The 14985-nt window shown below is 51.4% G+C and overlaps 1 protein-coding gene across 1 annotated transcript; it reads right to left on the bottom strand.

Annotated features, from left to right (window-relative positions):
• Positions 1–216: 216 nt before the first annotated feature.
• LOC123100359 (probable membrane-associated kinase regulator 2) lies at positions 217–1737 on the bottom strand. Its single transcript, XM_044522297.1, has one exon. It carries the CDS (start codon positions 1388–1390, stop codon positions 629–631), a length of 762 nt encoding a protein of 253 aa, XP_044378232.1. The 5' UTR covers positions 1391–1737; the 3' UTR covers positions 217–628.
• Positions 1738–14985: the final 13248 nt, after the last annotated feature.

The following is a 14985-nucleotide window of genomic DNA, read 5'->3' as shown; positions in this document are numbered from 1 at the left end:
CACGCTGGCCAGCCCGAGCTTTTCCCCACCATCCATAACGTACGGCTCGTCACCTTTGCATTGCCCAGGGAGATGCACAAAGCCGTGAGATGTGGCTAATCAACGTCTACCCCATACTGGTCGTTCAAGAGAAGAAAAAATGACATGCGTTGTGCAAGGTTTGGCAGAATGTACATAGGACAAAATAATTTTTGAAGCCAGTAGTTTGTCAAATGCTAATAAGTAATGTAGTACGACATGTTGCAACTTACATTTCACATGTACACACGAGTACTTCTACAAAGCAAGCACACAAAGTTGAGGGGAAATGAGGAGGAAAAGAGACAGCAAAGGAGGGACGCAACGCAACAGCTACAATCCACGTTCATCTACATGCATGAATGAGACCATGAGATGGGCTGTGATTGGGGGTTAAAGGAGCCTAAAAAGAGCTCTTTTCCCACGCTTACACCTAACCAAAATCCTTATAATAAACTACAAACTCTAGGACGGATCTTGAAGCACACACAACACACATAAACAAACACGCAAAGATTTTCTTGCCACTTTGACGCTCTGCTTCAACTCTGTTTCATCTTCGCTGAATGAAGTTCAGCGAGAAGCTTCCACGCTCGGCGACGGGGACGAGCTACGCGGCGTCGCATTTCCCCGGGTCGCTCCGAGACCGTAGCAGCGGCAACTCGCAGTCGGACATGGAGGCCCGGTGGATGGACTCCTTGCAGTGTGCGATGGCGCCGGCGATGCCGTCCTGCTTCTCGACGGCCGAGTCGTCGTCGCGGCGCGGCGCGGAGCTGGCCACAGCCGAGGACGCCGACCGGCACTTGCGCAGGCGACGGAGGCCTCTGGCCTCGGCGCGGGGGCTCGCGGCCGTGCGGAGCCGCCGCGAGATCTTGGCCAGGTACCTCCTGATCACGTCCCGGGACGGCGCGCGCCTGCTGCCGGCGGGCTCCGACGCGCGCTCGTGCTCGTCCTCCTCGGGGTGGGGCGTCGCCATGAAGAGCCGGAGCGAGCGCGCGCTGGCGGAGCTGCTGCGGGCGAAGCTGCGGCGGCCGACGCCGTAGAGCGGCGCGGCCTTCCTGGCGCCGAAGCTGAGCGTGCGCAGGCCGCCGATGCCGCGCTTGCGGCCGGCGGGCTTGGCCTTGGAATGCGGCTCCGAGGCGGAGCGGCTCCTTTGAAGTGAGATGACGAAGTCGAGCTCCTCGTCGGAGTCGGAGTCGGAGCCCGAGAGCGCACCGGAGCTGGAGCTGAAGGAGGAGCCGCGGAGCGAGCAGGAGGCGAAGTCGAGGTCGAAGAATGGCCCCTCGTCCTCGCCCTCGCCGTCCCGGCGCTCGGACGCAGCCACGGCCGACGCGGCACTGCGCCGCGCCGCAAGGAGCCGGAGGATCTGCATGGTGTGGCGAGCTGCGAGCTGCGAGAGCGTGAGCTGAGGGGAGCGTGCGTGCGTGCGTGCCGTGCTCTGTGCGGCGACGGGGAGGGTGGTGAGGTCTGGTGCGTGGGCGGGTGGCTTTTAAACTGGCTGGGAAGGGGGGACGCCGGGCGGGGCGCGAAAAGGGGGGACGCGTGGAAAACCGGAAAGGGGTTGGGAAAACAAAGGAGTTTTTCCGGTGGAGCTTGTGGTGGCCGGACGGTGGCGGAGGCGCGACGGAGGGAACAGGGACGTGCGGTGCGAGGGAGTTGCCGGGGCGGCTCGGCGAGGAGTTCGTGGGCGTTTTGTGCGGTGCGGTGCGTGGCGTGGCCGGCAGGGCGCACCCTCGCCTCCGGCCATGTGGTTGCTTTGGGATCGGATCATGTGAGTGAGTGACAGTAGTACTAGCAGTGGTAGATTCCTTTTGGAAATCTACCGTTACTGTGGCGGTCAGTCGTGCATCTGAATGTCCGTGTGTATGGTGTTAGGTGTCAGCCATTTTTAATCCAGCATGAAGGCTCTGAGCTAGTACCAGGCCGTTGGTGTGTATGGTGCTTCCACTACGCGCGCTGACAATGAACACACGTACACACCGTACACGTCAATGTCCACTAACCAGATTAGTTGTTAGTGCAGTCCGTTGGAGGTGCAATATGCAAGCAAAAAGGGATGTTGCTTGATGCAAGCACTGTTTAAAATTTCGGCTGATTAACCCGTTAACAAGTCAGTTAACCCATAACGTGGCCGACTCAAATAGCACATAATCATCGCATTGACTGGCATGTCAACCGATTAATTGGTGTTGTCAGACAGGATAATCTTTATTGGCTCAAACAAAGCTCAAACTTTTTGGCGCATAACCCCTTCCCACTCGTCAATTGCTAGGGTTTGGCCCTCCTCTTGCGCCCTCCTAATCCTTTCGTCCCCTCCCAATCTGGGTGGCGACTAGCCAACACCTCGAAGCTCCAGCAACTCGACGGCTCCGGTCGCCTGCCTGAACCTCATCCCCTCTCATTGGCTACTTCCCATCCTCTCCCGTGGGCTTCTCCCCATCGCCTCGACTTGTCAGCTGCTCCCAACCCCTCCCGACGGATGCTCCTCAACCTCTTCCTTCATGGCATCACCAGCGAGCAAGGTACTACCGTCACCTCAATCAGTGGAGAGTCCAACATTTATAGATTAGTAGATTAATATTAGTAGACTACATATTACAAAATTGTAGATTAGTGAATGGAACTGTTGGTTTGGATTGTTATTTGTAGCATAAGGTGTTGGAAAGTACTACCTCCATCCCGAATTACTTGTCACGGAAATGGATGTATGTAGAACTAGAAATACATATAGATACATCCATTTTTGTGACAAATAAGTCGGGACGGGGAGTATGTGGACAAATTTAAATGTTTAATTATAGATTTTGAAGGTTTGGATGCATCCGAATTATCAATTTTGGCTCCTTTCTATTTTTTTGTACGCCAACACTAGGATATTTTGGTATTTACATAGCTAGGAGCATGAAAGTAAGGTATAATACATTAAATATTAGATATACTCCCTTCTTTCCAAAATATAAGGTGTATTAGTTTAAAAAGTCAGCATGTGTATGTTTGACCAAGTTTTTAGAAAAAATATCAACATCTACAGTATGAAATTTGTATCATTAGATCCATCAAGAAAAGTATTTTTCAGTTTTTATTTATTCTTTATCGTATATGTTGATATTTTGTTTCTATAATCTTGGTCAAACATACAAAAGTTCGACCTGCACGAAAATCCATTCAACTTATATTCTGGAATGGAGGGAGTATATTGGCGGGTTTTTATTTAATCTATCGATTAATGGTCGACCATTAATCCTATTAACATGTTGATCCATCGATTAATGGCTACTCCTAAACCGTCCGGGGGGAGGGGGGGTCAAGTGTCAGATACCAGAAAAGAGTCTTCTTCTATCACAAATATTTGTGTCAAACATCTAGGTATCGGAGGGGCGGGGGAATGGCCAAAATCGACAACGGCAACCCAACTTCCGTTGCGGCCATAGGGTTCATGTCGTCGTCTCGACCAGCGGGGATGGGTGAAGTGGCTAGTGGCGGCCGATGGAGTGCCAGGCGAACATCTGAAGTCGGTGGCAACGGGTGGATGTGTCCCGAGCTTCTACAGCGGTCGCGGGGATTGCGGCGGTCATCTCAACTGGCTGGAATGGACGGCGGGGTGGCGGAGCAGCTGGAGCAGCGAACAGAGTGGCAACGGTGACATCTAGTAGCGCAAAACGGACAATCCGAGGTGGAATGAGCTAGGTCGGCCCGAAAAAGTTTCACTTTCGGGCATTTGAGGTTTGATTTTGTTTTTGGTCGACCTCGCAACGGGAATACGCCCTGCTTTATATTATAGATAAAGCACAAACCGATTGGCACATATGACCAAAATATTGGACTGGGCTGGGACATCAATTTTTTGGCCAGGACCAAATTAAATTGATCAAGATCATCTATTGGTTTGCTGTTGAAGCTGTTTTTCGTCTCATTTTTTTAAATGTCTTTTTGGCCAAAGGAAAATCACACCTCCAGACCATCCACGTCAGTTTCCACTACAAGATCAGTTGTTGCCTTGTTGGTGCAGTCCGACAGTGCTGCGATTACTACGAACGGACCATTAGAAAACGACCAACCCATGCATGGCCCAGGACCAACATGCAAGCCAGAAACCGGACGCTTCGTAGAAGAAAGGAGCGTGAAATGCGTGATGATGCAAAAGAGTTTTCTTTCCTCGTTGGCAGAGAAAGCGCCAATGCAATTCTCGTTCAGCAGCCAGCCAGGGCCGGCAATCGAGTGGATTTGCAGAAACTGCTGCACTCGATGAGTCTGCAGTGCATACACTGCACACTCAGGAGGAGAAACGACTGCAGAGAACTGTTCAAGTGTTGCACTGCATGCACTCGATGGGTCCAAGTCCATGTTTCACACTTTCTACGGCTTTTCTTTTCTTGGGGTTCGTTCGTTGTGTGCTATACTAGTGCTAGCTTCACCTAGCCAGATATAGCTAGGCTTCTTCTTCCTCCGGGTCCAAGTTACCAACAGTGCTGCTGAGTTGAGTCAAAACCGCAATCATTTGTGGCTGCACAATCAAGGCCGGCCGGTCAGTCAGTCCTAGTAGGATAGGATAGGAAGGTTTCTTTCCACCAGCTTTTGAATTTCAGGTACACCTTCCGAACCGCTTCAATCCGGCCGCCCGGTTCTCTTTATCGGGCAGATAGATTGATGATTGATTGATTAACCTCTTTGGAAGAACTGTTATCATCAGAGGCAGGAGGACATTGCTAAACTGGTAGTACTACCTACTAGTACGTAGTGCACCTGTTTCTTCGGTTCCGTACGTACGTGAAGGTTCACAGACACACTATCAATTCGACAGCACTGTTTTTGTTATACTCTCTCCGTTCCACATTGTAGTGCGGCCGCGGTCGGTTTTGTTGGTTAAATCTGGATCTCTTGAAGCGCAGGCGCACTACACTGTGAAATTGAGGGAGTAGCAAGTATAGTACGTGTTGGCCTCGCGCTGTCCCTGTCGTACGTGGTTGGTAGGACGGCTAGGTACAGGTAGCTGACTGCCGTTGCACACCGTATACGGTAGGGAGCAACACCATACTGTTAGTAGCAGCTATCGCCCTGTCGTGTACGAGTCGTGACCAAGTGCACGACCGAGGCAGGCACGTACCACGGGCCAGCGTCTGACGGATCACTTCGGACACTGCTTGCCTCAGACAGGATGGACACAATACAGTACTAGCAGTGAATATTCAGAGACAAGATGAGGGTACTGGCATTTCCGGACTGCTGCTGGCCGTGCCGTCCCTGTCGCCGTCGGTACGACCGATACTTGACTGATGACACTAGTGCCTACCTCCCACTCTGCAGCGTACATCACCAAATGCACGACCAATGCGCGCGCACGTACCACGGGTGAAATGTCTGACGGATCATCTCACGCAAAAGCTAGCGGCGAACAGTAGACTCCAAGGCGCACGCCATGGCCATGGGACACTGCGAAATTTCCATATGTTCGGTTTGGACGTTTTTTTTTTTGAAACTTTGCCTCATCTATTAATTAAGCAGAAGAGAATTGCCCAGTTAATTACGGAAAACCGGGGTTTGGACGCTTTTAGGCCTTCAACACAGACGTCTATTTTAGGTCAGACTAGTTTGGACGGCTGAAATTCTCTCCCCCAGTGCAAGTTTAGGGGAACTCTAAGGGAGTTTAGACGTCCGCTACGTAGGACTCCGGCACCTCTGCCCCATCGAGAACCGCATTCCGAGTCTATGGGGTTGTTTAGTTTTAGGCCTTGCATTGCCACATTTTGCCACATTTTTTTTGTCAAGCTTGTCTAAGGTTGGTTTATCAAATGAGAGCCACAAGTTGGCAAACCTAAGAGAATCTTGCCACACTTTTTGTGAGTATATCATGTGGGGCCCTAGTGTAGCTTAACTAAAGTGTGTCTCGAACCAAACACTCACCTAAGTTAGTCAGATTTGCCTAACCTTAGGTATGGAAACCTTCGGCAAAGTTAGTCACAAACCAAACAGCCCCTATGTTTTTTCACAATTCGGCCCTCCTCCTCCACTCTGTATCTACTCTCCCAGATACCGGCACCATCGCCATACCCTCCTGAAGCCGGCCAGGCATTGTCGGGCGTCGTCCGATCAACCTAGCTGCCTCCCCACTCCTAGATAGCGGACACCCTACACGACAAGTTGCCGGTCAAATGCCATAGTGTAATTTTTAGACATTCTCGCTGTTTACTTTGAAGCAAAGACCATGAATTTGGACGAGAAGTACTTGTGCACCTTCATGGATTCTTCTTCGTCGAATGACTACGTTGGATGGTGTCCGCCATGTCTTGGGACTATTGACAGAAATGAAGGGTCTGATTTCGAGAGAGCGTTGGATGGCATTCGGACAGCCGGATGTCCACATACACGTTTGAATGTGTCCACAGACATTTGGAGGCGTCCGCTTGTTAAGTGCCGTTGGAGATAGCCCTGATGTAGTGGATGTAACCTAGCACGAACAATGATATGCCAACTGCCGAGTGCACTTCCATGTGCCCCCAGAAGTTCAATCAAGGTTGAGTTGGGATATGTAATGAGAACAGACGTCTCGCCAAACACTCATTATATATATAGAGAGAGACAATATTGTAAGCCATTGATCGGTTCGTCGCAAAAGGATAATACTCCCTCCGTTTTAAAACAGATGACCCAATTTTGTACTAACTTTAAAGGAGTAAAAAGTAAGCCATTGATAGGAGAAGATCAATTTCTTTTCTGTCAAGGAAAAGGTATATTCACTGGGCCCAACTAAAATAGTAGATCTTCTAAAACAGTGAGGAAATGTTGCTTGATTAATTAATGAAAGAACTATTAGGTCGAACGCTTTCACACCGCGTGCATGCATGCATGCATGTGGCACGTTTCTTGTGGTGCAAACGTACCTGAAAGGCAAAAAGGAGAGCAGCCACTGGACTGACTGGAGGTAGGTGCACGGTAGGCATGGACGCACGGAGGCAAGGAAATACAAATGCAACAGATATGGCGGCCTTCAGGTGCGTGCGTGAGAGAATTAATTAGCACCACGGAGGCAGGGAAATGCAATGTCAATGGAAATGGCGGCCTTCAGGGTAGGTACGTGCGTGGAAGTGTGACAATGAATTAACTTGGTCGTACGCCTAAAGCTGAAACTATTTTATACGGCGAGAAACTACGTACATAACTGAAACTGTTTATTTACACACTCTGGACTGTACCTGAAAGGCCAGATCGAAGGAGGCGACCGGTCGCTGCTCGAATGGTGACGCAGATAGCTAGCTAGGTTGGGCAAGCATGGGAGGGGACACGATGGAACCAAGCATTGCTAGCGTGCGTAGCCACTGCTTGCCGCCTTCGGTAGAGCTTCTTTCAGGTACAGTCCTGAGTGCTTTGATTCCTTGGGTTCGCTGTGTGGTTCACCTAGCCAGCCAGCTAGCCTTCTTCTTCCAGGCCCAACTTACAAACAGTGCTGCTGAGCCGAGTTAAAACCGCAACAATCTTCTTTTCATCAGCTTTTGAATTTCAGGTGCAGTTTCCGAGGTAACCAATTCAATCCGGCCGGTTCTCTTTATCGGGTACATAGTTTTTTTTTGTTTTTTTAACATCTAGGTAGATAGATTGATGATTGATTAAGTGCAACTCTAACCGATCCCTAAGATGCTACGGAGTAAAATTTCGATTTTACTCCTTTAACCAAAACCTAGCCGATCTCCCGGACCGGTCCGGTTAGAAGAGTAAAGTGTTTACTCCTTCGCCTCTAACAAGAAATCGGTTTGTGCGCAGCATGCGTGTAGCGGAAGAAATGTTACCAGAGGCACGAAGACAATTTGTTGCAATTTGCAAGACCAGTAGTACACCTGTTTCTTCGGACTCGTATCATTGTATGTATGTGAAGGTTCCGAGACACGATCAGGTCAATTTGGCATGGCACCGTTTTTCTTTTTGAATAGTTTGGATTGCTTATCGCATGTGTCTTTTTGTATAGTAATAAAATATGTGCTGGTTTCGTGCCGTCCCTGCCGTGATCCCCGGTCACTAGCTAGTAGCTAGCTCTCACTCTGCCGCGTACGAGCCATGACCAAATGCACGACCGAGAAACACACGTACAACGTACCACGTCTGCATGCCTGATGGATAACTTATCAGTTGCCATGAATATGAAGTGAAAACAACATACATATTATTTCGTTTATGTTTATCGACTTTTTCTTTGAGGAACTTATAGTGAATTTGGTAGCCAAAATATAAGCAATGCCACTGGATGTTCTTAATTAGCAAACGTTGGCAGAGAAAGCCAGCAGGGCCAAAGCTCCACGTAGCTAGCTAGTGAAGAACGGAATGTTCATCACCAGAGGAAGCAAAGGTTCTAGAAACTGTGGCCGACGCTCGATGAGTCGGAGTCCATTTTCCATGGTTTTCACACAGCATTTCTTGGTGCTCTCGACGCTCTGGGTTTCCTCTACCTCTTCCTCGCTTCTGTTTCCTTGTGCTTCCAGGCAGCAATCATTTGTTTGCACTGCAATTTTTGTTGGTAGGAAGCAATCATTTGGGCTAGGCAATTAAGGGAAGCCAGTAACTCATATGATACGAAGATTTTGAGATGCAGCTTCCGAATCCGCTTCTCTTTATCGAATAATGAGTTGAATTACTCATAGTAAGCTGTTGTTGGTGCACAATTTGCCTCGTGAAAGTTGTCTCAGACAGGATAGAGACACGACGGTGTATGCATGCATGCATGTAAAAAAGAATTTGGTTCGAGAGTACATAGTGCACCTGTTTCTTCCATCGGCAACGCGTGAATATTTACATATGACGGCACTGGCTCTTTTGGACTGCTGGTGGCTGTGCCGTCCCTGTCGCCGTCGGTACGAACGGCGGGTACAGATGTTCGACTGGCGCACGTACCGCTCTGTCGATGAAGCCATGACCAAATGCACGACCGAGGCACACACGTACCACAATGGAAAAGTGTCTGATGGATGGTTTCAGCTATGAGATGCAGCAAAGCAAGTGCAAGACAAAGCGTTGGGTGTGCAAACTAATGCCCGTGGATCGTAATGGCAACAGACGTCTGGCCCAGCAAAAACGCGCCGGAAAAAAGAGAGACGGGTCGCTTGAGGAAATCATGACGGGAGAGTTGTTCACACAGCCATTGGGGAGAGTTTTTTTTTTTTTGAAACGGAGGCAAAAGCTTTGCCTCATCCATTAAATAAGAGAGAATAGAGTTTGTTACAAATCACCCACGACACCACATGGATTATTACTCTCGCGATATGAAAGACCCTAATTTTTTTGCACCGGCGGTGACCCAAAGGTTGGCCTCGGTCGAGATGGTGTTAAGCAAGATAGTCGGTGGAGCGCTTTTAAACCTAAACACTCTTGCATTTCGCTCATTCCAAATTGTCCATGTCACAAGCATGGTGAGGGAGGCTTTGGCTTGACGGTTTGGCGTGCCGGCGTCACAAGTGCTTGTCCACCAAGCGTTAACGGAGTCCAACAAGCGCCATGAAGAGGTATCCAACCCGAAGATGTGAAATTTTTCAATGACCAACGCCCACAGCCTTAGAGTATAGCGGCACTTGAAGAATAGGTGTGACCCGCTTTCTTGCACCCTCTTGCAAAGTGGACACAAACCACAATTTGGCCATCCTCTCTTGGCTAATCTGTCTGTGGTCCAAATTCTATCTTGAAGTGCCAACCAAGCAAAGAACTTTACTTTGGGGGGACCCCAGACCTTCCAAACCATTTGGTCCATGGGTGAAAACACCATCCCTATGAATTGCGCCTTATATGCCGAGGCCGCCGAGTAGTGCCCACTAGTCGTGTGTTTCCATAAAATGTCATCCTCGGCGAGGGCATCAAGATGCACCTCATCCAATAGCATCCAAAGGGTGAAAAATTGTGTGATGAACTCAATGGAAATAATGGTTGGAGGCTTGATCTTGAGCATCCACGCGTTGTGCTTGATGGCCTCGCGCACTTTCCACTTCTTTCGCGAGGAGACTTCGAATATTAGTGGCGCAATGTTCTTCGGCTTGCGCCCAAGAAGCCAAGGTGATTCCCAAAAAGGTGTCTTCGCACCATTGCCCACGGTGATAGTGGAAGACGCATAGAAAAAGTTAAGGTCCTCCTCATTGCACGGGTTGCCCATCCCCACCCACAAGTTGGTGGGCTCCTTCCATTCATAACAAGGCCACCGCAGCCGCAGAGCACGCGCGAACTTTTCCATGTTGAGTACCCCAAGCCCCCCATACTCAACTGGCCTACAGACAATTTCCCAATTCACCTTGCATTTCGCCCCCGTCGTCTTGTCCGAGCCGGACCATAGGAAAGCTCTCTCGAGCTGGTTGACTTTGAAGAGGATACTTGGTGGGATGATCAACGGTGTGATGAAGTAGATCACTTGGGAAGTGAGAACAGACTTGATAAGGGCCGTGCGCCCAATGGTGGTGATGTTTTGGCCCTCATACGTTGTCAACTTGGATGCAACCTTGTCCACAAGAAATTGAAGATCCACTAATCTTAGCTTCCAAACAGAGAGGGGGAGCCCCAAGTACCTCAAGGGGAAAGAAGCCCTAGTTGCCGGCAGATTTTGAGTGATATGATCCAAGTCAAGATTATTGCAACGAATGGGCACCATCGAACTCTTATGAAAGTTGGTGCAAAGTCCCGTGACCTCGCCAAATCCTCTCAAAATATTAGCAAGATTGTCAACATCCTTTTTGATCGGAGCCAGGAAGATGGCTGCATCATCCGCATAAAGGGAGGTTCGCATCATGGCACCCCTACCCCGAATTTTGTGGAGGAGCCCCTTTCGCGTAGCCACATCAAGGATTCTTTGGAGCGGGTCAATGGCGATGACGAACAGAAGCGGGGAGATGGGGTCCCCTTGCCGGAAACCACGACCATGCTTGATTGGGTTGCCGGCAATGCCATTGAGGATAATCCTCGATGATGAAGAACTAAGAAGCGCCGTGATCCAATCCCTAAACTTGCTTGGGAAACCTCGCCGTTGGAGAAGGTCCAGTATATATTCCCATTTGACCGAGTCGAATGCCTTGCGAATATCTAATTTGAAAAGGAGGGATGGAGTCTTGCTCTTGTGCAGGCGTCGTGCAAGATTGCGAACATACATGAAGTTATCATGAATACTCTCGTTTTGATGAAGGCACTTTGGGCATTGGAGATTAGGGCCGTCATGTGCGGAGTGAGCCGAGTGGAGAGCACCTTTGCAATAATCTTGGCGATCGCATGGATAAGACTAATAGGCCTATAGTCCGCAATCCCCTATGCCCCATCCTTTTTTGGCAAGAGCACCACATTCGCAGAGTTGAGCCAGTGGAGGTTCGAAGTCTGGAGGGAGTCGAAACGAGCAATGGCCCTCATGAGGTCGTGCTTGACAGTGCCCCAACACTTTTTGAAGAATAGGCTCGTGAATCCATCCAGACCCGGGGCCTTGTCATTTGGCATGTCGTTGATTGCTTGAAGAACCTCCATTTCGGTCATTGGAGAGTCAAGGCCATGCATGTCAAGGCGTTCCATATTGAGCTCCTCCCAATTGAAATCTTTTGAACTTTTCGCTCCTTTCTTCATAACATGGGAGAAGTGGTCTTGGATTAATTTCTCTTTGGCTTCATGCTCGGTGAACCAACCATGCTCGTTCTTGATTCGATGGATATGATTTTTTCTCCTCCTAGCATTAACCCGGCGGTGGAAGAATTTAGTATTGGTGTCACCTTCTTTGAGGTTGGAGATTCGCGCACATTGTTTCTTGCGCGATCTCTCGATCACGGCCAAAGCAATGACCCTTCTCTTAAGCCTAGCCCGTAGGTCACGCTCCTCGGGCGAGAGAGGCCTATCCTCTTGGGCGATGTCGAGGCGAAGAATCACCAAAAGAGCGGATTGGAGATGGATTTTAGCCTTGGAGAAAAGGCCCCTACTCCATTCGGAGAGGCGGATCGCCGTCTTTTTGAGCTTGTGGAAGATGATTTGATAGGGATCGGTATGGTCAACCCGTTCATTCCACGCCATTTGGACCACCTCGTTGAAGCCGGGCATGGATACCCAAAAGTTTTCAAATTTAAAAGTTCGTGGCCTCCGCGGGCCCTTGTCATCGGCAAGCAAAAGCGGACAATGATCGGAGAGGGATGATGAAAGTGCATGGAGGATATGCGTGTTGAAGGTTGTATCCCACTCGGCATTGCAGAAAAAAGAGTCAAGCTTGCATAGCGTTGGGTTTTCCCTCTCGTTGCTCCAAGTGAACCTTCGATTTTGGAGATGGATTTCTTTGAGCTCGCAACTATGGAGCGTGGCCCGAAAACGGTTGATCCTGCCATGGTGAACATTTCTCTTGTTCTTGTCTCTCGCCCGATAAATTTGATTAAAGTCTCCGGAGGCAAGCCAAGCCACCCCCAAAGGCGGCTTCTGGCTGAGGAGCTCGGCAAAGAACACGTCTTTGCAAGAGGGGTCGGTGGGGCCGTAGACAGATGTGAACTTGAAGACCACGTCGGTCGCTCTTACACGGATCATGGCGGACAAGCAATACGCAATGTTGGTGACGTTGGATGCTTCAACTAATATATCATCCCATAGAAGTAGGATGCCTCCCCTTATACTAGTTGCCGGGCGCTGCGCAAAACTATGGAGCCTATGTCCACCCAAGAAGGCAGCCGTGAACTGATCAACATTGTTGAGTTTTGTCTCCTGAAGACACACTACATGGCAAGACGAAGAGGCAATTGTAGCATGGACCGCCGCGCGGCGGTCTGGGCAGTTGAGACCCCTGACATTCCAGCTCAGGAAGTTCATTTGTTGCTCTAACATAATATAACAAGAAGCACCCTGGAGCACAATCTTCTAACATAGGCAAACGAAGCAACAGTCACTTTACCCAGAATTGTACGATACTGGGCACACGTACAAAGCACACATAGACCTAACCAAACACACAAAGTGGCATTCTCACAGGAGACAGTGCACTTCCTAACAGAGTCTAGTCTTCCATCAGCAACAACACTAACATCACACCTGATACATGGCCGCAGGCCAACACACATCAACCACGTAGCATTCAGCTCATCGCTCTTGAGCAGAGACCAGCCCCCTGAAGTTTGAAAAGGTTGTACTATCATTGGGAAACCTGGGAACCCAAAGCATGGAGCATCAGCTCAAAAGGACGCCTGCTGGACAGCGGCGCCCTCATCAGTCCTCTCCAGGTCGAGGGCGCCTCCTCCTCCATGCGCAATGAGTGCCTCCTCGACATCTGTTGCATCTCCATCATCAAGCTTGAACAATCCGCGCATAGCAGCAATCACATCAGGTGGCAACTGCTCCTTGAAGCGGTCCGCGAAGGCGTCGAGTGCAGCTGCAGTGACATCTTCACCATCTTTGACAATACCCAAGCTGCGGCACAGGAGCAGCTCTGCCGCCTTGGCAGCCGGCGCTGCCTTGGCACACCCTGAAGCGCGTGTCTTGTGGATTGAGAATAAGCCACCAGACTTGGAAATGGTGACCCCAGCCAGGGTTTTCCGACGAGCAGCCGGTGCCTTAGGTGGAGTTGAAGTAGGTGATGGCAAGATTGCATCCTGGCGATCCTCGAAGAGCGGTGCGAGGCATTGTAATCCCACGGCACCTGCAGTAGCAGGCCCACACAGCCGTCGCGGCGATGACGTGCGTCGTAGAGGCCCGCTGGAGACCAAAGGTGGCGTTGGTGAGGCTTCAAAACCCGGCGGCTTGGCCGGCGAGGTCAGAGGCGCCTGGAGCCTGAGTGGTGAGCAGAGGTGGAGCAGCTCCTGGCTTGGGGCAGCCAGCGAGGGCGGAGAAGGTCGGGCCTCGCCTCTGTTGGAACGTGGCGATGGAGGTAGCACAGTTGTGGGAGACAGAGGAGGCGAAACTGGCAGCGTGAGGCTTTCCTGAGAGCGTCGGCGAGCAGAGCGAGGCGAGGGGTGGCACGCCGGGCTGCGGCCACGCCTAGAAGCCAACGGCGGGGCCTGCACCGGCAGCGACTCGAGGACACGGGCCTCCTCCCCGCTTGCAGAGCCGGAGCCGAGAAGAACAGCTGTCGCCGTGGCCAGCCCAGCCGGCTCGGCCGAGCGGCGACGACCATCACGGCCGCCAGCGTCCCTGCGGCCATCGCGCCCATCAGCGCGTCCCTGGTCGCGTGATGCATCCCTTGGCTGACGGGAGAGACTGCGTCGGAAGCGGTCTCCCCAGCCCTCCCGGTGCCGCGGGTTGTCTCTTCCGCGTCGGTCCCTGTCATCCCATCCACGCCCTGGGTCGTCGTCTCTGTCGCGCCTGTTGTTGTCAACGGGGTGAGAGATACGCTCGTGTGGATCGCGGGCCTGCCTCTCGCCGTCAACGACACCCTTCTGGAAAGTGTACCCCTTGGATACAATCCTTGGGCCCTGCGTGGGGTCTTCATGGATGGAGAGATGGATGATTACCCGCCGCTCCAGTCCGCGTCGACCAAAGGCCGGCTGACCACCAGCGCGCGCTGGCAGAGTCACCCAGTTTACTCGCGGGACGTTTGCCGGTGACACCGTCCACGCCCACACCCCAAGCACCTCGGTGTCAGTCTTGAGCTTGGACGCAGCTTCAATTTAGTCGATGGAGCATCCGGGGCCGATGGCCTGTGCTACGGCGAACTCATCCCACGCCTGCAGCGGGAGTCCGTCCAGACAGAGCCGGACGTGGTGGACGAGGTCCACGTTCTTCGAGTGCGCCTCGAGGCGCCAAGAGCGCATCTGCAGCCTAGTGTCGCGGAACTTCAGGTCACGGCGCCCGGCCGCGTCCGCACAGTGATGCTGGTGGGAGAACCGCACCAGGTAGGCCTCGGGGAAGTGTCTGACGACGGAGACGTCCTCCGCTAGCATGCCCATCTCCTGGACGATGGCGGCGGCGATGTCTTGCGGACTGGCCCTGATGTCGCGGTCGAGCCATGCAACGACGGCGTTGGAGCCGAGGAGCACAGCCTCCTGATGCATGGCCGGCGTCGCA

This window comes from Triticum aestivum, chromosome 1B (assembly GCF_018294505.1).
Source record: "Triticum aestivum cultivar Chinese Spring chromosome 1B, IWGSC CS RefSeq v2.1, whole genome shotgun sequence".
Classification (NCBI taxonomy): Eukaryota; Viridiplantae; Streptophyta; class Magnoliopsida; order Poales; family Poaceae; genus Triticum; species Triticum aestivum.
The sequence above is the reverse complement of the archived record's forward strand: the minus strand, read 5'-3'. Positions and strand labels throughout refer to the sequence as shown.